The sequence below is a fragment of the Paramormyrops kingsleyae genome, chromosome 1, assembly GCF_048594095.1.
Source record: "Paramormyrops kingsleyae isolate MSU_618 chromosome 1, PKINGS_0.4, whole genome shotgun sequence".
Taxonomy (NCBI): Eukaryota; Metazoa; Chordata; class Actinopteri; order Osteoglossiformes; family Mormyridae; genus Paramormyrops; species Paramormyrops kingsleyae.
Window position 1 is genome coordinate 1931517 of NC_132797.1, and position 26340 is coordinate 1957856.

At 45.1% G+C, this 26340-nt stretch overlaps 1 protein-coding gene across 5 annotated transcripts in view; it reads right to left on the reverse strand.

Moving 5' to 3' along the window:
- Positions 1-1843: 1843 nt before the first annotated feature.
- LOC111835584 (metabotropic glutamate receptor 8) overlaps positions 1844-26340 on the reverse strand; it is a 128365-nt gene continuing 103868 nt past the window's right edge. For all 5 annotated transcript variants that reach the window (XM_023796048.2, XM_023796047.2, XM_072713590.1 and 2 more), the window contains 4 exons: positions 21683-21822; positions 18063-18998; positions 6298-6544; positions 1844-3165 (listed from right to left, as the gene is read on the reverse strand). In XM_023796048.2, coding sequence (XP_023651816.2) covers positions 3116-3165; positions 6298-6544; positions 18063-18998; positions 21683-21822 — 1373 coding nt within the window. In that variant the 3' untranslated portion in view covers positions 1844-3115. The remainder of the gene's footprint in view (positions 3166-6297; positions 6545-18062; positions 18999-21682; positions 21823-26340) is intronic.

Here is a 26340-nt window from a genome sequence, read left to right on the forward strand (position 1 = left end):
TAATTAGATATATATTACCACATAAATCAAAAATCATAGTATTTATTTGTTCTTATTAGTAGTAAATTACATCTGCATAAACTTAATATCCTGACCAAGATTTCACAGGTAGCTTTACAGACTAATTAGCTTTCATAGAGTGCTCATTTGGCTCTCCAATAAAACCAGATAAAGATTTAATTGTGGAACTTGTCATGTAGTGTCATGCAAGCCCAACATCAAACACGTAATTACATAGGTCCATGTTTTAAAAATTGTGATGTCTTTCAGAGCTAATAAAGCTATAGTCTAAGGCACCATTTTTGTTTGGCATTCACAGACGACCTACTTAATTTCATGACACATTTGGAATAGCGATTCAGACATCAAGTGTCACACTTGATATCTGCATGGATGTTCCCATGGTGACAGATGAATAATCTGATTAGCCTTTTACAGATAGCTGGGATGAATAGCAGCCTCTGCTTCACACATGACCAAGGACTTGGCTGTTGATTAGTACACTGGCTCAGGAGACCCAACTTGAATCCACTCCATCAGCATGAGAAGGTGTTCTTTAAATACTTTCTGTGTTTCATACTGTCCACATACACTCACTGGCCACTTTATTAGGTACACCTTGCTAGTACTGGGTTGGACCCTGTTTTGCCTTCAGAACTGGCTTAATTCTTCATGGCATAGATTCAGCAAGCTGCTTGAACCATTCCTCAGAGACTCTGGTCCATGTTGACATGACCAAACATCAGTGTCCCCTGACAGCATTATGTAGCTGCTGCAGATTTGTCAGCTGCACCGTCATGATGCGAAGAAATTCTGAGCCTACCATCTGGATACTGCAGTAGAAATCGAGAATCATATAACCAGGCAACATTTTTCAAATCTCCCAGTGTCCTGTGCCCACTGTAGCCTCAGTTTCCTGTTTGTAGCTGACAGGAGTGGCACCCGGTGTGGTCTTCTGCTGCTGCAGTTCATCTGCTTCAAGGTTTGATGCACTGTGCATTCAGAGAGGCTCTTCTGCATACGTTGGCTGTAATGAGTGGTTCCTTCAGTTACATTTGCCTTTCTATCAGCTTGAACCAGTCTGGCCATTCTTCTATGACCTCTGCCATCAACAAGCCATTTTTGCTCAAGGAACTGTCACTCACTGGATGTTTTTTTCTTTTTCAACCCTCTGTAAACCCTAGAGATGATTGTGTGTGAAAATCCCAATAGATCAGCAGTTTCTGAAATATTCATAGCAGCCCATCTGGCGCCAACAACCAGGCCACGTTCACAGTCACTTAAATCACCTTTCTTCCCAGTTCTGGTGTTTCATGTGAACATTAACTGAAGCTCCTGACCTGTATTTGTATGATTTTATACATTGTGCTGCTGACATATGATTGGCTGATTAAATATTTGTGTCAGGGAGCAGTTGAACAGGAAAACCCGAGTGTAACAGGTACCAGCTACAAAAATACTTTGATATTTGGTTCTTTTGTGTAAATACAATTACACTGGGACACAAAGATGAGACTCACCACTTTGACTCACATCCCCAAACGTCCTTGGGGCAAAATCATTGTGGGTCCAATTGGACGTAAATAATTGACTTTGGCAGGGTTTTCAAAGTGTCCTCCTTGATCCCTGTTTAAAGTAACATCGAACAGCTTAAAACAAGACTATTTCATGCTGGCAAGGCGGACTGTGCATTCTGAAGCCATATATGATGTGCAGATATTTGATATCATCCATATTGTATATACTATAGAGAAATGATTCAGACAACAAAAATAATTAACTCATTAATTCCCCTGGTTTGAGTAAAAGTATTTTTAACTCAACAGATCTGTAAAACCATCAGTGATTTTTAGAGTTGTTTTTATTAGTAGTTCTTCAAGCCTTTGTTTCTGAAAAATACAGAATCCACCTTCTTACAGTGATTTTTTGCATCTGTTTTACTTTATGCCACATTTTGATTTGTCAGTATGATTCCAACCCAAAGTTGCTTTTTTTTCTTTATGTAACGCTTGGCATTTTCACCAAAAGACTGTAAATGATTAGTTGCTTCAACATGAATCATCAACCAACCTGAAAATACCTGAGCATAAGGACATAAGACTCGATGTATCAACAGACAAATTCATCATGATGCTCACTGGGTTTCATGTCAAATTAACAACCTTAATTTGGGTTACTTGGTAAACCCAGTGCCACAATTTAAGTAAAGATAACGTGGAGTTACCAAGGTTCTCCTGGCCGGGAGGATACTGCCTGAGCGAGACGAATGTACAGATACAGAACTCAGAGTCTGGACCATCTTCCCTCAGAGAAAGAGAAAGTGGTCTTTGCAGTCAGGTCGAAAGACTACCATACTGTTCTAGAGGCGACTTATGTCTCTCAACACTGAATCTGGTGAGAGAGAAACAGCACTATGTGAATGAAGCCTCTTTAGAAAATGCATAGAACCCATCCCAGAAATTCCATTGTGCTTAAAACAGCGTCTCTGTGTGGCAGAACTTCATTTGGAGCTTAAATGTCTTCTTAATTGCACAGCCAACAACGCTAAACATTTGCAAAACATTCCTTTATTATAAATAAATTATTTGTATAAAAATTAGCATGCTTCAACCATCGCATTTACAGATTCACAACCCAGGGCAACAATCCTGTTAACCAATACAAGGGACGAACTCATCTCATTATGCATATCAGACAGTGAGACAAGAATTTAAAATCTTCACAACCACAAAAATACTAACAAGTAGAATAACAACAAACATGGTTGACTGTATCTTTTTTTTATAATTATCATCACAGGTCTCTTCTCCTTTTTAATGTTTTTTTATAAATCTTGCTTTGTTGGTCTTTTTTTGCATGTTGGTTTTTTTACTTCATATCACCACCTTCTCGATTTTTAGATTCAGCCTCTAGTTTATTTTATTTACTTATTCATCTACCCGTCCGCCAAGGGCTGGGCAGTGAAGGCCCCTCCCTCACTCTGCCCTTAGTTCAAAGCCGGACAGCAGAAAATGGCTCATGCTTGGGTCCCAATGGGCAATTCCCGTCGTCTTGGAACGTCTCCAGTCGGCATGTGTTCTGGTGCATCATGCGAGTCCTCTCCCTCTAGTTCTCTTCAGTTGGCGTGATTGCTATAGCTGACATATGTTGTCTTGGTTGATGAAGCTGTCGAGGGAAAATCGGAGGGATAATTACTTTCCTTTTCACCAAACAGATTCATTTTACAATTTCCTAACATTTTGGGCCCATTAGATACAGAATAGGTTCCTTTAAACAACTGATGGCGGCTGTTACAATCTACTTTTAAACCTCAGCGATGTGTCAATAATCACTACACGTTTTTATGTCATTTTAATAATAACCTTGAAATTCTCAGTTTCTAGTGTCATAATTAACACAACGTTTTTTTTCTTTGCATCTTGGAATCCAAATTAATTTCTGCCTGTATAAAAGGAGCATACTTGATGGCAGAGAGCCCTGTATAAAAGGAGCATACTTGATGTCACAGAGCGCTGTATAAAAGGAGCATACTTGATGTCACAGAGCGCTGTATAAAAGGAGCATACTTGATGGCACAGAGCGCTGTATAAAAGGAGCATACTTGATGGCACAGAGCCCTGTATAAAAGGAGCATACTTGATGTCACAGAGCGCTGTATAAAAGGAGCATACTTGATGTCACAGCGCGCCGTATAAAAGGAGCATACTTGATGTCACAGAGCGCCGTATAAAAGGAGCATACTTGATGTCACAGAGGCCTGTATAAAAGGAGCATACTTGATGTCACAGAGCGCTGTATAAAAGGAGCATACTTGATGTCACAGAGCGCTGTATAAAAGGAGCATACTTGATGTCACAGAGCGCTGTATAAAAGGAGCATACTTGATGTCACAGAGCGCTGTATAAAAAGAGCATACTTGATGGCACAGAGCGCTGTATAAAAGGAGCATACTTGATGTAACAGAGCGCTGCATAAAAGGAGCATACTTGATGTCACAGAGGCCTGTATAAAAGGAGCATACTTGATGTCACAGAGCGCTGTATAAAAGGAGCATACTTGATGTCACAGAGCGCTGTATAAAAGGAGCATACTTGATGTCACAGCGCGCCGTATAAAAGGAGCATACTTGATGTCACAGAGCGCCGTATAAAAGGAGCATACTTGATGTCACAGAGCGCCGTATAAAAGGAGCATACTTGATGTCACAGAGGCCTGTATAAAAGGAGCATACTTGATGTCACAGAGCGCTGTATAAAAGGAGCATACTTGATGTCACAGAGCGCTGTATAAAAGGAGCATACTTGATGTCACAGAGCGCTGTATAAAAGGAGCATACTTGATGTCACAGAGCGCTGTATAAAAAGAGCATACTTGATGGCACAGAGCGCTGTATAAATGGAGCATACTTGATGTAACAGAGCGCTGCATAAAAGGAGCATACTTGATGGCACAGAGCCCTGTATAAAAGGAGCATACTTGATGGCACAGAGCGCTGTATAAAAGGAGCATACTTGATGTCACAGAGCGCTGTATAAAAGGAGCATACTTGATGTCACAGAGCGCTGTATAAAAGGAGCATACTTGATGGCACAGAGCGCTGTATAAAAGGAGCATACTTGATGGCACAGAGGCCTGTATAAAAGGAGCATACTTGATGGCACAGAGCGCTGTATAAAAGGAGCATACTTGATGGCACAGAGGCCTGTATAAAAGGAGCATACTTGATGGCACAGAGGCCTGTATAAAAGGAGCATACTTGATGTCACAGAGCGCTGTATAAAAGGAGCATACTTGATGGCACAGAACCATATCAGTCATTCTCCATGTTCCATTCTCCAAGCCTTTGCACATTTAATACATTCTCTAATAACACTCTTTCTTATAATCTGCACGACAAAGCTGTGTGCCCCACTGGAGATGCACTGGTCGCACAGCCAGAAAGTCTTCATCTGGATAGAGTGCTTTCTAATCAGACTGATTTCCATTATGCTTCTGAGGTACTGCCAGGGAAAAAAGCTTCAGTAAATAAAACAATTGCTCTCTGTGCTGACTGAAGCCAAGATCCCTAAAACGATGTCCGAAGATTAAATGAAAAACTCAAGCAAACTAAATTCAAAGTCAAAGATCGTGCACTGGGCTGCAGTTTCCTTGCGTACAGGCCGCAGGTTCAGATAACAAGGCACCTACCTTCCTAACTCACAATAAGAATATTTTCCCCACATAAATACCAAATAGACCAATATTATTTGGAATAAAAAATTGAATTTCTGAGGTAAATTAATTCTGGCTCCAGAAAGTGAAGACCTAAAATGTGTTTATTGCAAAACGGAGTTAATGTATATATACGAAGTAAGATCAGTGTGACTTGACAAAAATAGACCAAGGCTTGTTTTAATTATTTTTAACAGATTAGAAAGAAACGGATGTGTTGTTGCCCAGCTGACACAGTGATCTGACAATGACCCGGAATGTGTTGCATCAGACCACAAAAAGTTTACAAATGTACCTGTTACTTATGAGACAAATTTTGTTCTGGCTAAAATCATACAGTAAACTGTACAAGTTCTTTTTCATTACAATGGCCCATAATGAATTTTCCTCAAGCTGTTTAAGGACTTAAAATGACCTGATGTTCTGCCTTTGTGTTCATTTATTAAATGAAATAAAAATGGAATAAACTTGCCCCTACGGGGCAAACAAATCAGGCAGATTTGTATTCCTTGTCTGTAGCTCTTAGGAAACAAATTAACCTTTTTGCATATGAGTCATTCTTTCTGGTTTATCAACAAGGTTGGTTTTCAAAATATGCAATAAGTCGGCTCTTTAAAAGTTAATGTGAAATAAAACTACAAGTGTTAGTCAAATTGTTTCTAATGTCACAGTAATAATTTTAATGTTATATTATTAAATGAAAGTGAATCTTTCTTGGAGGAGCCTGTCCAAAGCAGAGGGACACCATGGGAGAGAAGCCAGTCAACTGCAGGCCACACAAACATTCACACAATGTAGGCAATGAAGAAACATCACCTACCATTTACTATTTAATTTAGCAGATTTCTGAGAAAACCGTGTCAGACAGCTGCTGGAGCAACTGGAGCTTAAGAGCCTCGCTCAGGTTCCCAACTGGGAAGTTAGTCTCCCGACACTGGGATTTGAACCACTAACATTCTGATCACAGGCACTGTGCCCTAACTTGCTGAGCCACACACCTCCACCATCCCAGCTAACTGCTTGTCTTTGGATTTATTTTTACAATATAAAAATCCAAGGTGAGAAAAGGCAGGGCACCACACTCACTGTTGGTCTCCATGCTCTCGCAGAGCTCGGTCTTCACCTCGCCGTTGGGTCGGTCGCCCCCCTTCTGCGTCAGCTTCCCCGACATGGCGGCGGCGGTGACGATGGCCTTGAAGCTGCGCTTGCGCTTGGGCACGTTCTGCTCTGGGTGGAAGATGATGACGTACACCTTGGGCATGTAGAGCATACCCAGGGAGACCGAGGCGCTCAGACTCAGGGAGATGGTGAGGGTCGTCGTCTGGATGTACATCTGCAAGCAGGTTTCAACACAAACCACAGAAAAGCACTTTAAAGAGTCCTATGACATGTCCCATATGCCAACGTAATCCATCATTATTTTAATCCAATCCAACATGTAAAATTATATTTCCGCATCTGGACACCTGGGCTTTATCAGTTTAGTGTAATGCTATTTGGGCTTAACCACACACCTTCTGACTCTGAAAGGATAATTCAGATAAAGGCATAATCCTTTTCATTTTTTTTTGCATTATCTGAAAAATGCTGCAGCTTACTCCCATACTGGAATCCTAGGTCAGGTCTGATATCGTTTATAAATAGTGTGACAACATTTCCTTTGTGTGTAACATCTACTTGTGTTTTCAGTAGATCTATAGACATATTTTTTCGATCAACAATGGATAATCCATAATATCAAAGTGGGGAAATTCATTTTTGGTAACCCCACCCACAAGGCTAAGAAATTATTCCAACAAATACTGCAGTATATGAAGATGAACTAGATTCTTTTGAAAAAGCGCATAAATGGATTAGACGAAGCGCATTTAATTCTGAATGTTACCATTAATTATTAGTCTAAGGAAGATTGAAGTGAACCTCTCTCGCCACTGGCAAAAGCAAAACTGCCACCACTGTGAACGTAAAGCTCTTAATGACTGGGATTTTGGTCGGTTAACAGGCTCGGCAGCTCTTAATCAAAGAACACCTAACAACACCTGCACTTCCTCAGACATCTGAGGCACAGATACCCAAGCCCTGCACAATTAAAAATATAATTGGGAGCGATACTGTGTGCCTCGACAGCACGGCCGCTCAGGATCACAGAGTCACATGAAAGGCCGAGTTGTCACAAAAGATAATTGTCATTGACTGTCACTTGATAAAGCTGCAGGTACAGCCTAACCATAAGCAAAGTCCTCAGCCATCCAGGCGTTTTCGCAGCCTTGCTGCTTAGTAAATGGAAACAGCACTTAGACCTATAGCTGCCAGTAGGGTATGTATTCCAAATGAAGCTTGTTTTCTTCAGGGCTAATTGTATTGATCCTGACACAGCACAAGGTATAGTATCTTTTTTTACTGGCTTCCACATTCAGTGCATGGGGTGCAGGCTCAGTGGGCACCACTGGGTTGCAGGTTCGATTCCTGACCCAGCTGTGTTCAGTCGAAAGTATACTTGGGTATCCCAGAATCCTCTCACAGTACCAAGACGTTATTTGGGTGAATTAGCACCTCGAAACTGTCTTTGACCAATCGTGCCCTGCATTTGTACTAGACTCATGTGATTCTGAACTGAATAAGAGATAATGGAAGACAGATTTATTCTGTGTTTTATGCTACACTGCAGCCACTGTGTGTATTCTGTTAACATTACTGTAGCTATGTCTCCAGGAATGCTTCGCATGACTAGTTTACAGACAAGTGATTCCAAACTAATCCCTGACATGTTCCTGTTTGAACACACTGGGCCATCATATCCCTTTTAAGGATTCACATGAACTGGACCGTTAAATACTGGTGCCATTTATAACTGAAGATGCAGCAATGTAGCAAAGTGGAACAGCGGTACCGGAGCTGAGGATGGCTCTGTTTTTATTTGACGCTATAGGACAAATAAATACATAAGGAATCGACGAAGGGACACTCACAGGCTCCAGCCCACAGCCTGACAGTACATCTCCACTGTCCAGAGGTGGAAATTTCAGATCCAGAAAGTAAAAATCCAGACCGCAATTTTATTTACAACCGACCAGTTCAGCATAATCAGTCAGTCACAGTCACAGAACGCTCAAGTTGTTGGTTGGAACAAAATCACGGTCTGGATTTTTACTTTCTGGCTGTGAAATTTCCACCTCTGCCACTGTCCATTATACCATTTTCTTAACATACCTTGGCTCCACTGTTGGCCACTATTCAGCAGAATGCCATGACACCCCAGCGTTCTGTACACCGGCTCCACGACAAGACATGAAGCAGAATGCAGACCTCAGCTGCTTGCGGTTCCTTTTGTAAATTTACCCGCGCTGATGAAAGGCACTGACAACGGGCAATTAGTTCTGCATCGGTACCGTTCTCATAAGAACCTTGTCTTTTCAAAAGTCAATATGGAGCCTCTTTGTTTGCACCTATCATTTGCTCCTGGGCTTTATTCACCCTGGAAATGTGGTGCACCAAAGGACAACAGCAGCAAAGGACTGAAATAAATCAGACCGTGCAAGAAGAAACAACGACACAGCTATAAGAAACGGCAGGACTGACCGCTCTGTTAGAACCCTCCTGACTGTTTTCCCGCACTGACTCTGTTTCATCACAAGAACATAAACACACATCTTGCTGTGCGGTGCCATCAAAACTTAATCGACAAGCCATTCATCTGCACACCGATATTTACAGCATTGCAAAACCAAACAATAAGGCAGTATGCAAAGTATTCTTCTCTCTGTCACAAAGGTCTAATCTAATTTTTCATAAAGTTACACTGTTGCTATGAAACCGATGCCAGCTTACAACTGATGCTGGACTTAACATGCAGGAGAGGGCAACTGAACACATTTGGAAAAAGAGATTGATGATGTTGTGCCTAGAGTTAAGACAACAGTTTAATACATTCCCTCTGGTAGGAACATTTTATTCAGAATCTGCGTCATAACTCCCATTTCCAAACTGCATATTATGTCAAGACAGGGTATATAAATACAAGCTCCTGTCAGTTCCACATCTGTTGAGTTAACATGATTAAAAATCCATCAACTCCATCATTTCACATAAAAGGGCAATTACATAAGGTGCATAAAGACTGTCTTTCAGCAGTATTCAACTGGGGTCTACATTTTCAGTGTGTAACACAAATACAACACTTCCATGCACCAGTGTCTGTACGAACCTGTACGAAGCCATAGTCTCACCTAGAACATGGAAACCCCCAGTTAGTCAGCTGGTGAGAGCTATCAGTGCACTTAATCGCTCAACGGCTCTGCTAATTCCTCGAAAATGCAAGAGGAGAATCTGATAAAAACATGTCTTATGCCTAGAACAACGCTGCTTTCATCAGACTTACAGAGATACAGTATGACTTGAAGTTACTCCTTAAATTACACTGAATAAAACATAGCAGAGCAATGGAAATATAGCTAGGAGGTGCAACAATCATAGGCAGAGAGATAGCAAGCATGACGCTTTAATAAAATGTTAATTTCTGTTCCTCATATTACATCACTATATCGCAGTACCTAATGTATTGAACATGACCAGGGAAATGAAGGGATTAAGCTAGTGTGGATTATACAGTGATAAATTTCACTATTCTTTCATTGTAATTTAGCTGAGAAATGGTCCTGCATAAAGAATAGCTTACAAAGGCCTCAGTGAAGTGACTAAAAGCTGAAATATCACACACAAGCTTGAAATGTGACACACGGTGTTCCTGACTATACGGTTTAATGTGCATCGTGTTACGAATTTTATGTTACGAAACCCCCAGTAATTCGATGACTTTGATGATACTGAGCTGGTTCCCATGAAAAAACACTGCTTTGCCAAAACTATTAGGAGATTACAGACACGCCTTATATCTAATAAAATACGATTTGTTTGTTTATTAACGCCACATTAGCAACACTACACCAAATGTTATATTTCGCGATTATTATCGTCTCATTTAAGCATTCGTGGAAGCAAGTAGCTTTCATTAATAGTACCAAACAGAGTTTCATAATTAAAGAATGCTGATTTATGGGAAAAAGAAGACGGTGTGTAATTAAAGATAACCACATCTGTAACGCCTAGAGAGCACTTACATATCGCGTTCACGCCAGTTCTGGATTCCATGTATCTTTTCTTGGGCTGTCATGCCGAGGTCTGATAACCTTCACTAAAGCATTCATTTTTGGGAAGCTCAATGAAAATGCAACATATGAAAAACTTTATCAGCAAGGACCATTTGGAACTATCTTTTTTTTTAACTTAATGCCATTTTTATCATGCCTCCTTTTCCACATCCTCTGAACATCCTCCCTAACGACATCTAGAGAGCCTAATTACTGCTGGAGAGGAGAGTCTGAGATTTTAAACTTGCAATGGGTGGATTTTTGAACGTTATTTCTGCCATCACTAAGTAATTAGACTGTGCAGATCCACCTTTGTTTAACAAAGTCTGCTAGTTTCTAATATCTCAAAAATCATTTGTAAAAGGGAACGAACATCATCATATGAGCGCACTGAGTCAATGCTGGTGTTCCTGTTATTTGTCTAAAGTGAAGTACACTGAATCAATGCTGTAGTACACATATACGCCTATAGTGAAGTACACTGAATCAATGCTGGAGTACTCATATACGTCTATAGTGAAGTACACTGAATCAATGCTGGAGTACTCATATACGTCTATAGTGAAGTACACTGAATCAATGCTGGAGTACTCATATACGTCTATAGTGAAGTACACTGAATCAATGCTGGAGTACACATATACGCCTATAGTGAAGTACACTGAATCAATGCTGGAGTACTCATATACGTCTATAGTGAAGTCAATGCTGGAGTACTCATATACGTCTATAGTGAAGTATACTGAATCAATCCTGGAGTACCCATATACGTCTATAGTGAAGTACACTGAATCAATGCTGGAGTACTCATATACGTCTATAGTGAAGTACACTGAATCAATGCTGGAGTACTCATATACGTCTATAGTGAAGTACACTGAATCAATGCTGGAGTACTCATATACGTCTATAGTGAAGTACACTGAATCAATGCTGGAGTACTCATATACGTCTATAGTGAAGTACACTGAATCAATGCTGGAGTACCCATATACGTCTATAGTGAAGTACATTGAATCAATGCTGGAGTACTCATATACATCTATAGTGAAGTACACTGAATCAATACTGGAGTACACATATATGTCTATAATGAAATACATTGAATCAATGCTGGAGTACTCATATATGCAGGGGTACTCATAACTGGTACGCAAGTACGCATTCACCTTTAAGAAGGATACGTGCGACAATCGATTGTTTGTAAAAGCGCAAATGCGTACTTATTTTAAGTGCATGACCTGTTTTAGGCGAATACATCATGCATCAACGTGAAACAAGCTAGCATGTGTGACAATAGTGTGAAAGACAGTGAACCATCAAAAGTGCAGTTTCACTTTATTAATGAAAATGACAATTGACACACATCGAATTGGATAGTACATAATCATAAACCTTAATCTGTCTACCTTAAAATGCGTTCTCTCAAATAATACTATAAATTTCGCATTTTTATAAAATACATACAAATCGCAATATGCTCCATAATTTTTTTCTCTCAAGGTGGATTTTCTGAAGTGCGTGACCTAAATAACTCCACTTGTTTATGTCAGACAGATTTAATAAAAATATCACTACAACCCATAATGTGTCTTCTTTCAAATATGATCTCAGCAAACGTCCGCTTTTATATGTAATTAGCGTGACCGGCTATTCCTATGCCAACGACGAGTTCATTCAAGGCGGTGATAAGTCACGGGTGGAAACACCAACCGAGAATGACAACACTGTCATCAGGCAGGTTGTATTTGCTAAATTTACAATGGCATGCTCTCATTTTTCCGCCTAAGAAACTCTGCAACAAGTTCAACCATTTCTTGACAGCAGTGATGAAATTAATTCATCCTCCGATGAAGACTGACAGAGATGAGGATCATTTAAAGAAGAAATTGTTTTAAATGCTGGCACAAAACAAGCTGATTGTTCTTAATCATGCTAAATAGTTCTTGATTTCCCCAATTTCTCATATTTACCATTACCATTGCTTTCAACAAACAAACTACAAATTACATATATTTTTGGCTCATTTCACACTGACGTTTTGCACTAGACAGGCCCATTGACAGGCTGATTTGGGTTGGGGGAGATCCTGAGGTGAACATCAATCATATTCATGACGACAGCTGTCTGCCCAGGTAGAGACAATTGAACAGAATCGAATTATTGTGTTAGTCCGACTAAAACCGGACTTTTAAAGTATAGGTAAACATCTTAGTCTGACTGAAATCGTACTAAATCGAATTTCTCTCAGTCGGACAAAGACACCTAGATAACGCTACTGCATGGGACTCGATTTACTCCTGCATGCATACCTTCAATCGGACCCAAGCTGGCCTAGGCGCTCTGCATCGTGCTCCACAGTTTCCCCCTCCGATTTTGACCCGGAAGTAGCAGAAGAAGCTTGGAGCATAGCAGAGCACGTTCGAGATGTACAGCGCTGTAAAGCTGTCCAATTCACCGCTCAACTAAAGGGCACTTTTCCACCACACCAGGTACCGTACTTTTAGTACTTCAAGAAGGTACCAAAAGGACGGTACTTCAAGTTGTTGGTTTTCTACTGCTGTAAAAACTGGTACCGGCGTCAAATGACATTACAATGCAAGGCGAGTATTTTGTACTGAATTTGAAAAAAGGCTGTAGTTGGATTGTACAACATGCGACATTAATACCAACATCACGTTATGCACATGCAATTTTTACATTGCTAGTCAGCTAAATTAAGATCAGGCTTTTTACCTTCAATTTGGTATTATGGCGCAAAACATTTTTACTCTGTCATGTGAAAAACCCTGCAAGTTTGGCAATTTTAATGGTTATTCCTTTTTAAGATTATCTAGTACATGTGTGAAAATCAGTTTAAAATTTACCTTGCTGCTTCTGCACAAGCGCTGCACGCATACTCCAAGACAATCATAATCATTTTCATCCTTGCTGTTTAAATCACTCCTTGACGGGTTTGTGAGAAATTTATGTTGAACTTAAAAATACCCCAATATTTATTACAACAAAACCACATTGCGATATTTGAAAAATTTCCAATACTTTGCTGCCATAGTATATTATGCAAAATACTTTATTTCTTGTTATGCTATCCTGATCTTCTATCTGTTCTTCTGACCAGATCACAATTAAAGCTTCGGTCACTTCAAGCATAATACTAACGTGCTGAGAGGAGCCATACCGCCACCTACTGTACCGGAGTCATACTTCGGTCATTAAATCGATTCCCCCCCATGCATGTATACTGGGCCAAGGACAGCAGTCTGATTAAATGGCGTAGTTGAGCTATAACTGCTGTGCATGTAAACATTTCCCCCCACAGTCGAAAAACATACTTAGATAATTAGAGTTACCCAATTGCCCAGAGCTGCGAATGGTTGGTGTGTGTGTATGTGTGTGCGTGTGTGTGAGCGGGTATACCTTACCATATGGTGACACAATGTCCCCACAACGTGATGAATACCCATCCTTTTTTTATAATTTTTTACTTTTATTATTGAGTTTTCCCTGGAAAGTGTTAACAATAAACAATAAATAACAAACATGTCTATATAGGGTTAGCATTGGGCTTTGCCGTGTACACTAGCTGACAAGATAAGGGATACTTCATTTGCCCTTTGTATAAGATATGCAGGAATTCATTGGTTTCCATATGCCCCATCTTACACTCCGTGACAGACACGGTTTTGGGGTCAGAACAGAGGGTCAGCCAGCAGGTTGCATTCCTGGAGCAGTAGGGGTTAAGGGCTGTGCTCAAGAGCCCAACTGTGATATAATAATTCTTCCGACCACGGGATGTGAACCAATGACCTTCCGGATACAGACCCCTACCACACTGTGCTACAGACCACCCCTGGAATTCAAGAGTATATCAACATACTGTGAGGGCTGCCTGACTGAATTTGACACTGTATAGGAAAAACAGCTGAATTGTAACAAAGGAAACTTTAAAGAAGCCCCCTTTCAGTCTGATGTGAGGGGAGCGTCTTGTCTCGCCTGCGACATTTATATCCACATATGGCCCCTTGGGATTTGGTTTCCAGTATGGCTGAAAGTCACAGCAAAGCAGATGTTTCCATTTTTAGCCGTCAGCTTTTATAAACATGCTGCTATTACGCCTGACAGACTGTGCTTCACTGTGAATGGGCTCCGTAAAGGCTGCTTACTGCTCACAATGACACGCCATTGTTTTCTCTCCTTCCGAATTTCACCTAAAGTTACCTCCACTAAGCTTTTCCATTTATCTGCATTGGCAGAAATAGTTTCCTTGCCATAAAAGTGAGCACCTTTTCCCCAGGAAGAAATTCTTAATATGTATGTTGGCACCTCGCTCCTGTGCAAATCCGCAAAAGTAGGTTGCACGCATTTGTGTTATGTTCTGCAGGCAGTAATACCTGTTTCTGGGTGTCATTAGTAAATAAAGAGCTGGAAAGCGAAACTGACTGGTCAGCAGGGAAGAAGGTGCATTTTATGAAGTTAAGCAGCAGTGATGACTAAACAGAAATGAACATATTATCCACAGGCCAAATTTGATTAAATCTGATGTTGTGAGAGGCTGGTTAATACTGTTAGGGAGATTCATCATGGGGACTGATAATACAATCCTAGAACATCTACAGTAAATGATGCAGGACAGCATGCTGCTAAATCAGACGTAGTCAGAAACGTACTAAAAGGCTTTTAGATATCAGGTTTATTCAATTCAGGGTATATAAGCAGAAATGACGGCAAGCAGGCTAACAAGAATGAGAGCAGGATTTCTCAGAAAGACTGCAGATGCTGAGAAAATCTCCTACCCATGTTTATGACCAATAAAAGATGAAGAGGTGGCGATGCCATAGCACATGTAGAACTTGAGTGGACAGTGTTTATGCTACTGAAGAGAGGATTTTAGCACCCAATCGATAGATTAGTCTAGATCTTTAGCTCCAGGTTAACACAGTAATATGCTGAGCTGTTTTTCTGACAAATATCCCCGTAGCATCGACCAGATACACTGTGGCATGTGCCTGCCCCAAGCCATCTCTCTCAATGGCCGCTCCGTCCGTGTGATTGTCATCTTTAATTGCACATGAGGGGCATGTCAGGTGACCTAGAAACAAACGCTATTCTACACTGCTTCAAGAATCTACTTCGCCAACCAATACAAGCTCGAGCTGTCAAATGGTGTGGCCTTGTCTTAACAATATTTATGGTAAACATATCATTTAATGAGAAGTCACTGTTTGTTGAAGAATTATATTGATTTACAAAATAATTAGTGCTATGCAGTTGGAATTCCCATGCATTTGTTTGAAGGGCACGGATACAGTTAAATGAAAGGTAATTAGTCATTTATAATTTTAAATCATTAATCTAGCACCTTTTTCATGGCCAAAACCTCTCATCTGAAGGATGTTACAGTTGCATCCAATAAAAAAATTCACAACTATATTTTCTTGTGGGAAAAGCTCATTTGAGATTAATTAATAAGTAAGATCCTGAACATGCAGGGGGCATTATAAGTGGCGTGCATGCAGTGCTCCCCATGAGCCCCAGGGGGCAGCACAGAGCGAACAGATGCCAGCTTGAGGTCTGAATGGAGGCTGGTGCACCATCCCACCCCCTTCTTGCAGCGTCTTAAGATGGCTAATGACAGCAACTGTCAGACTCAACACTGCGAGTGCCACAGCAGCAGCCTGCTGTATGTGATTTAGGCACCAACTGCTTCTCAGGGGAGACCCGTGTCTGCTGTAGGTCTGAACAGATACAGTCTGCTTTTCAGCCTGCCTCTTGGCCATGCTGAGGAGAAACACATGCCAGTCACTTCCCTGTCCGAGCCAAACTTACGTATCACCTCCTTTCTGCTTGCTATGCCTGTGTTTGTGGCTGTAATAAGGAACCGTTAACAGAGGAACTGCGAGACGACAGTTACTCCGCCGTCGTCTACCCACTGGTATCACCTAACTGTGTAATAGCTATCTACTCCACTGGCCATTATATCACAGAGACAAAACGTAAATCCTTCTTAGACAATGTACGTTTTTATGCCAACTCTGACGCCACTGCAGAGGAATCCGTTTGCCTGTGGCTGAAGACTTTCAAGATGGAAAATTGGGCTAAAAATAATTGTCATCCCCTGTTGGCGATGTCGCCCCCCACCACAAACACACACACACACAGGGTGACAAAGAGAGACAAAACAGAAAACAGGATCAGTTGGCGGGGTTATTCCCATTCTCTAGCGGTGTTAATGAGGTCTGGGCAGGGAGAGGCGAACCAGGCCAGTGAGGGGAGGCTGCCCAGGCTGCTGATACATTCTGTTCATCGCTGCCCTTTTGCGAGGAATTAAATGAGACGCCACAAACGGCAGGGACTGCAAAACGAGGCTTTGAAACCTCCACCGTGTCGTCGGCACACTGCGGTATCCGGCCGATCCCTTTGACGGCAGTTCAGCGGAACCCGTGGGCTGCTATTGTAAGCAAAGTCGCGAGGACTTTGATTTCACGGAAAGGCTGGTCTCCTGGCAGAGGAAAGATCACACGCCGGTGGTGGGGAGAGGAAAAGCGGGAAAACATACATGAGGTGTTCAGGGCTTTCAGTGGCTGCGAGCCTCAGCCCCGGATGTTCCTCACAGACCTCGTCTTCCATGACTCACACCGATGCCAAAACACGGATACAGGAAATATGCTAAGCCACAGTTAACATCGACAGCAGATGGCTATGTATCTAATCACGGAATACATTACTACACACCGCGGTGGGTAATTAATCAGCTGCACATGGGCCCTGGCCTGACGCAGAGAACGTGCCTGAGATGGTTTGCAGTCTTGCTTGCATCTGAACGATACGGGGGGGCACCCCGGTCAGAGGCACAGGGGGAGCACCCCGGTCAGAGGCACAGGGGGAGCACCCCGGTCAGAGGCACAGGGGGAGCACCCCGGTCAGAGGCACAGGGGGAGCACCCCGGTCAGAGGCACAGGGGGGCACCCAGGTCAGAGGCACAGGGGGAGCACCCCGGTCAGAGGCACAGGGGGAGCACCCCGGTCAGAGGCACAGGGGGAGCACCCCGGTCAGAGGCACAGGGGGGCACCCAGGTCAGAGGCACAGGGGGGCACCCCGGTCAGAGGCACAGGGGGAGCACCCCGGTCAGAGGCACAGGGGGGCACCCAGGTCAGAGGCGGGCACCCCGGTCAGAGGCACAGGGGGGCACCCCGGTCAGAGCAGGCACACGGGAGCAGGGACAGCCACCCTTCAGGCTCCAGCCTCCAGCTAGTCCTTCTTCAGATATGACCTCCTCAAACCTGAGCTACCAGAACTGAAGAGCAAATTTCGTTGTATCTACAATGACAATAAAGATATATTCTATTCTTCTATTCTAAATTTCCAAAACTCACTCAGAGCCATGGGGTACGTTTCTGAGGAAAAAATATCTGTGGAATTTTTTTCTGTGAAAATTTAACAAAAGTTGAGGAGTGTGTTTTGGTTCCCAACACAGTAACATATGAAGTGGAAGCCTGAGTTTAGGTTTCTGGAGGTCTTATCTCAAGAACGAAAAAATGGACTGAGCGAGTTTTGTTACTTTGCAGTTTAGTTGTCTTTCCTGCCATACTACAGGTAGAATTTGCATAAAACAGGCAGGATGTCACACTGAGGTACTCTCTTAATGTTCAACAGGAAGTAATTAGCCAGCTGCAAGACGGGGGAGTAATTAAGCCGACTTACCCTCTCTGCTGACTGTGCTGTCCCAAAAAAGATGGGAATGAATGCTAGCCAAATGATGCAGGTAGTGTACATGGTGAAGCCAATGGGCTTGGCCTCGTTGAAGGTCTCTGGGACTCCTCTTGTTTTTATGGCATACACAGTGCATGTGACCATCAACAGAATACTGTATCCGAGGGAACAGATGAGGGAGAGGTCCGAGATGTCGCACTTGAGGACCCCGCGGGCATTCTCCGGGTCCTGGGTGCGCTGCTCGCCGTAGTCCACCACGGTATGCGGAGGGTCAGCGGCGAACCACACGAAGACGCCCAGTAGCTGTACAGAGATCAGGCTGAAGGTGATGGCCAGCTGGGAGGCCGGGCTGATGAACCGCGGCGCCGTCACTGACCGCTTGCCCTGCTCGAAGATGCGGTGGATGCGGTTGGTCTTGGTGAGCAGGGCGGCGTAGCTGAAGCACATGCCCAGGCCCAGGAAGATGCGGCGCAGCGAGCAGATGGCGGCATCGGGGGCTGCGATCATGGGGAAGGTGGTAGCGTAGCATAGGAAGATGCCCGTCAGCAGCACGTAGCTGACCTCGCGGCCCGAGGCACGCACGATGGGCGTGTCGTTGTGGCGCACAAAGGTGACGATGACGAAGGTGGTGGCCACGATGCCCAGCATGGAGATGAAGACGGGCATCATGGCCCAGGCTGAGTGCCACTCCAGCTTGACGATGGGGATGGGCTGGCAGCCGGTGCGGTTGCGGTCGGGCCGCTGTTCGTACGGACACAGCTCGCAGCTGAACTCGCTCGCCTGGAAGTGGTAGCCCTCACAGCGCTCGCAGTGCCAGCAGCACGGCACACCCTTCACCATCTTCTTCCGCTCGCCTGCCCTGCAGGGCATGCTGCACACGGAGAGGGGTACTGCGACGCTGCCCCGCGCCCAGCGCAAGGCGTCCATCTGCGTGGTGAGACCAGACAGCGGCATCAGCGATACTGGCAATGGCGACCCAACACCACACATCACAGGGCAGACACACATCACAGGGCAGACACACATCACAGGGCAGACACACATCACAGGGCAGACACACATCACAGGACAGGGACATACATCACAGGACAGGGACATACATCACAGGACAGGGACACACAACACAAGACAGGGACATACATCACAGGACAGGGACATACATCACAGGACAGGGACATACATCACAGGGCAGACACACATCGCAGGACAGGGACACATCGCAGGACAGGGACACATCGCAGGACAGGGACACACATCACAGGGCAGACACACATCGCAGGGCAGGGACACATCGCAGGACAGGGACACACATCACAGGGCAGGGACACATCACAGGGCAGGGACACATCACAGGACAGACACACATCACAGGGCAGACACACATCACAGGACAGACACACATCGCAGGACAGGGACACATCGCAGGGCAGACACACATCACAGGGCGGGGGACATACATCACAGGAGAGGGACACACATCACAGGACAAGGACATACATCACAGGACAGGGACACACATCACTGGGCAGGGACACACATCACAGGAGAGGGACACACATCACAGGAGAGGGACACACATCACAGGACAAGGACATACATCACAGGACAGGGACACACATCACTGGGCAGGGACACACAGGACAAGGACACACATCACAGGAGAGGGACACACATCACAGGAGAGGGACACACATCACAGGACAAGGACATACATCACAGGACAGGGACACACATCACTGGGCAAGGACACACCTTACAGGACAGGGACATACATCACAGGACAGGGACACACATCACTGGGCAGGGACACACATCACAGGGCAGGGACACACATCACAGAACAGGGACACATCACAGGGAATACTCACTTCACAGGGCAGACACACATCACAGGGCGGGGGACATACATCACAGGAGAGGGACACACATCACAGGACAAGGACATACATCACAGGACAGGGACACACATCACTGGGCAGGGACACACATCACAGGAGAGGGACACACATCACAGGAGAGGGACACACATCACAGGACAAGGACATACATCACAGGACAGGGACACACATCACTGGGCAGGGACACACAGGACAAGGACACACATCACAGGAGAGGGACACACATCACAGGAGAGGGACACACATCACAGGACAAGGACATACATCACAGGACAGGGACACACATCACTGGGCAAGGACACACCTTACAGGACAGGGACATACATCACAGGACAGGGACACACATCACTGGGCAGGGACACACATCACAGGGCAGGGACACACATCACAGAACAGGGACACATCACAGGGAATACTCACTTCACAGGGCAGACACACATCACAGGGCTGGGGACATACATCACAGGGCAGACACACATCACAGGGTGGACACACATACACATGTTTGTGTTCATATCTTTGTGGGGAAAACTCTAATTCCAACATGACGACCTTAACCCCTACCCAGCCGTAACGTTAAACATAAGTAAAATACAACAATTTTTTGTTTTTTTGAGATTTCTATAAAATTTAAAAAAAAAACAGTCCCCAGAACATCAAAATAACATGGTTTTATCACATTGTTGGGGACATTTGGTGCCCACAAGGTAATATGTACATAACCCACACATACACACACACATATTCACACACTATGGTCAATGCATTGTTACAGAATCGCCTAACTGTGCGTTTTTGGACTGTGAGAGGAAACAAATCTGAAAACTTGGACTCCGCTCCGTGAGTGGAGAGCATGCTTGGTCTGCCAAGCTACGTGTCGGTGGGGAAGGGGGCTGCTTATGAGTAAGAATTGGGGGGGAGACTTTCATACGCACATCCTCCGCCTGGCCAGAGAAGATGAAGCGCATGGCTCCATCAGAATACACTGCATCGATTACCTCTCTATTGCTGCAACGTTGCGGAGCACTGGACGGCCATGAATTATTCATACTTGATGGGATTTATGTAGAACCGTGAACTTTTTTTATTATAATTATTGGGAAAACAACTCACAAATGAATTGCACTCTAATTATACTTATCGCATAAAACATTATGTGCTTGGGAAGAGACTAAAGCCTGGACACATCTCCATATTACTCAGGTGCAGGATAATTGGGCTTTTTTTAATTTATTTTTCCAAGAAGGATCTTTGGTGGTTTCAGAATATTTTTTTCTTCATCCGGGTTTTTTGATTATATAATTTAATTCTTGGCTCAGTTTTTCAGAGGGGGGAAAGAGATGATCATGGGGGATTTGTGAGATCTTCCATACAAAGATCTGATCTGTGCAAACGGATTCCTGGAAGCCACCGCGAGGGAGGAGGGAGGAGGGAGGAGGGAAAGCCGTCTAGCTGGCTGTGGAGGAAAGCTGTTCATTCCACAGGCCGTCCTGCTCTGCCTCTGCCAGCCATGTGCTACGCAACATGTTTGCTGCAAACACTGGGATGCTTCCTTCTGTGCGTTAATACGATGCCAGAAGGGAATCTGGGTCGAGGAAGACCATGTTGTGGAACAGGAAAGCAGCACATATGTCACAAAGACAAGGGAAAACAACAAAGACGAGGACTGAGAGGCGTGGTTAATCAGGGCCAAAAGCGGCACCGTTGACTTACATTTAAGTGAAGCTGGTTGGTCCACTGGCCAATGACCTTGTATTCGGCAGTTGACCTGTTGCTGATTTGGTACTGGAAGATGTCGTAGCGTCCAGGGGCGTCGCCGTTTTCGTTGAACATCACGGGGGTCCCGGCACTCCCTGCAAAGCAGGAAGATGCGGAATCAGCGTCACTCCTGAATGTAAGCACGGCAAACATTTCATTCCAGTTTCCTAATTAAGTTGCTTTTGACGGCACACGGCACCCTAATGAGTTTGGAAAAGTGACAAAAAGGACAGGACTGTGGAAGCTGCAGCCGCGAGCCTCTCCCGCCAGGGTCGTGCATTTGCTCCGAGCCGGGAATGACGAACGCTCATCCAGCTGTCCCTAAACAGCATCATTTTAAGACTCCTAGGAAAAAAAGCATGAACACATGGCACCTTTGCAAGTCGCCTCTGTTGGATATTTCAGGAGAGAAGGACCGATCGAGTGTCTTAAGAAACTAGGATTATTATTCTTATCATATATTTTTTTTTTTAAATCACACAGCTCAAAGGAAAATGGTGCGTGACAGAGCTAAGGAGCCCCAGCGTGTTCCCTGGCATGTGTGGGCAGGTGAGACTGGAACATTCCACGCTCTGTCATCCTCAGTAACAAAGCAAGCGACACGTGGAGCTCTGAGCAAGCATCTTATCCCCCACACTTTCATTTCAGTGCGGGCTGCAGGCAGGGTAGGGAGCCACAAAATTAAAAGCAGGAATTTGAGTTATGCAAACCCCTAAATCTCATTCTGTAGCACGTGCCAGTGTTAATTAGAGATGCGGGGAGATGCTGTAGTTATTATAGAGAGTTCATAATGAAACAGATAAATAACTAAATTTGGCAGCACACAGGAAGTGATTCTGGGAATCGGTGAAACTAGTGTGCTTTTTTTGGGGTCATGTGGCATGGGGGGGGGAGGGCGATGATAAACAGGGATGTATATGGGGCTGGGCCCCCATAGTGCCCCCTCCCGTGTCACTCACAGATTAAAATCATATCTTTGGCTAATGGTAAGAATGGCACTTATGTATGAATTACGGCCCCTCTTATGCCCCCCATAAAATAACCCCAATGACTAGACTGTCTGACTAGAGCGACATTTATGATCGTCTGAAAAGGGGGCACAGACGCCATAGAGCGCCCTTATGCAGACATGAGTAACTGTGCAATAGTATGTTAATAATGCCTAATATTTCAGGCTAGTTTTGTTTGTTATGTAAATTTTCCAATGCCATCCGACACAATGGGGAGTGTTTGCAAAATGATTAAAAATCAGTACACTTTAAAATCAGTAATCAAACTTGGTCAAATGTAAATGAAATAATCAGTGAAGCAGGCAAACGATGAACACAACACAGGGTGACTTTGAGATATAAACGTCTTTAATCAGGTGAAGAATCCTTAGGCCGAATTATCTACCTCAAGGGCAGAGCCTACCTCCCAAAGTCATGGCTTTGATTGCAGCCTTTGAAAAAGAACACAAAAACATAGTCCAGCTATGTAAGGAACTGGAACAGCCTAGAGCAGATGAACACATCATGGCTCCTTGTCCCAAGGCTCAGTCACAGGTCAGCCTGCTCTACAAAGGGAAAATCTTGGGATCCCTTAAATGCGAATTAAGGACATAGAACTACTACTGAAAGTCTCCATTAGCACTCAGGCACAGGTTTGGATGAATTGCAAATGAACATCCCAAGCCGTACCCTCACAGAAAAGACCCACTGAAGGTCCCCAGAACTTTGCTTATTGCGGGCACAGCAATAAGCAAAGCACAGCTGGCGTGAACATCTACACTGTATCATCATGATGACACCCTTGATGGTGCAGAGCTCCTTCCTGAAGTATGTACAGAGGTATCGACTGATTTGCCCCTTGCAGTTTGTCTACAGCTAATCCATTTCAGATTGCGAGCTCTGAGGACAGTATAGTATGCAGCCTGAGGGCGGCAGGGCACGTAGTCTGAGGACAGCATGGTACGTAGCCTGGGAACATTATGGCATGTAACCTGGGGACAGCATGGTACGTAACCTGGGAACATTATGGCATGTAACCTGGGGACAGCATGGTACGTAACCTGGGGACAGCATGGTACGTAACCTGGGGACAGCATGGTACGTAGCCTGGGAACATTATGGCATGTAACCTGGGGACAGCATGGTACGTAGCCTGGGAACAGCATGGTACGTAACCTGGGGACAGCATGGTACGTATTCTGGGGACAGCATGGTACGTATTCTGAGGACAGCATGGTACGTAACCTGGGGACAGCATGGTACGTAACCTGGGGACAGCATGGTACGTATCCTGAGGACAGCATGGTACGTATCCTGGGGACAGCATGGTACGTATCCTGGGGACAGCATGGTACGTAACCTGGGGACAGCATGGTACGTATCCTGGGGACAGCATGATACGTATCCTGGGGACAGCATGGTACGTATCCTGGGGACAGCATGGTACGTATCCTGGGGACAGCATGGTACGTATCCTGGGGACAGCATGGTACGTATCCTGGGGACAGCATGGTACGTATCCTGGGGACAGCATGGTACGTAACCTGGGGACAGCATGGTACGTAACCTGGGGACAGCATGATACGTATCCTGGGGACAGCATGGTACGTAACCTGGGGACAGCATGGTACGTATCCTGGGGACAGCATGGTACGTATCCTGGGGACAGCATGGTACGTATCCTGAGGACAGCATGGTACGTATCCTGGGGACAGCATGGTACGTATCCTGGGGACAGCATGGTACGTATCCTGGGGACAGCATGGTACGTATCCTGGGGACAGCATGGTACGTAACCTGGGGACAGCATGGTACGTATCCTGGGGACAGCATGGTACGTATCCTGAGGACAGCATGGTACGTAACCTGAGGACAGCATGGTAAGTATCCTGAGGACAGCATGGTACGTATCCTGGGGACAGCATGGTATGTGACATGGCGCTCTCTGTCTGCCACGCAAATCTGCTGTGGTTTTACACTGTTTCAGTGGGGAGGTGGTTTGCATAGGGGCACGACGAGCAATTGGCCCTTTGGGAAGCAACATTAAGCCCCCTCTCTCAACTCAGGGGGACGGGGCATAGGGGCTCTGGCCCCAGTTGATTGGCCCCCAGAGTGCCCCCCCCCCCCATCACTCACCGATTCAAACCATCATCGGCTAATAAAAAGGCTGGCTCCTCTGTACCAATTATGATCCTCGATATGAGCCCCCGGCCACTCGAGTGGTTAGTCATGCTTTGCCTAAATGTCGGCCGGCTTTCTCAACGAGACGTATGGGCACATTAGAAAATGGAAGACACGCCAGGGGACATAGAGAATGGCCGACAGACATGATCGTCACCATGAAACTGTGATGTCAGCTGAACGGGGAAATGCACAGATCGATGACTTTTACTGCTCTTAATGTCCGACATAAAGACCATCTCAATTACAGAATCCCATATCATATGGCTATTAAACTGCATTAAGCTTATTGTTTATTCTTCCTGAAGCTTTACAGTGTGCTGAGGGTATCATCCTGTATCTGCAAGTGTGATTTCTTAAATGCCCCCCCTCCCCCACCTAGGATGAGGTGGAAAGTGCTGCTTCCTGAATGTTTCATTAGTCACTCTGCTTAGAGCTACAATCCACCCACCCTCACCTGGTGACTGTTTATCTCTCTTCATTCATTTGCCTGGGGAGGGATTGCTCTACAAAAGCATGAAATTCAGGGGAACCTGTGAGCTCCTCGACCCCCCATCCAGATGCACGCTCCCGGGTGGCCCTTTCTCATCTGGGACTGTCTGAAAAGGGAGGGACCCCACCCTCACTTGCAGGAGTGTTGACATTACATGCAGGATCAGGCTATGGGTGGGGGGAGGTCGCCACAATGAACAACTGAAAGTGCCCCCTTCTGAGGTTGCAAATACCCCTTCTTGATCACCAACGATCTCGCAAAATTTACGGAGAGGGAGTCTGCAAGGTGTGAGGGAGGGACTCATTCACGCCGAATACATTTAGCTGGGAAGACAGAAATGTGACTCAGCTAGAGCCACTGGTCCAGGGTCAGCCGGCCCCATTTCCGAGCTCCAGTAAACACTGGAGTCGCTGACTGTCACTGAAGCACAGAAGACCGCCCCGCAGCACCTCAGCATTTCCCCACATCATTCCCGACGCTGTTCGATAGCTGGTGTGTTGATGTGGCGTCTGGTCAGGGCAGGTCATGCCAGGGCAACTCACACGCTCGCCGGCAGGGCGGCGCATCCTCCCAGACTCACTCACACGCTCGCCGGCAGGGCGGCACATCCTCCCAGACTCACTCACACGCTCGCCGGCAGGGCGGCGCATCCTCCCAGACTCACTCACACGCTCGCCGGCACGGCGGCGCATCCTCCCAGACTCACTCACACGCTCGCCGGCACGGCGGCGCATCCTCCCAGACTCACTCACACGCTCGCCGGCAGGGCGGCGCATCCTCCCAGTTATTCACCCAACATTCCTTCCTTCACACATCGCAGTTTGCTGGTTACGCCGTTGGTGACGGTGTGGCACACAGAGACTGCATTCCGCTGCCCTCACCAAGAGTGAGCCTCCCCCCCCCTCCCCGCCGTGCTGAGCTGAGGGAGTCTAAGCTGCCCCCATGGGGGT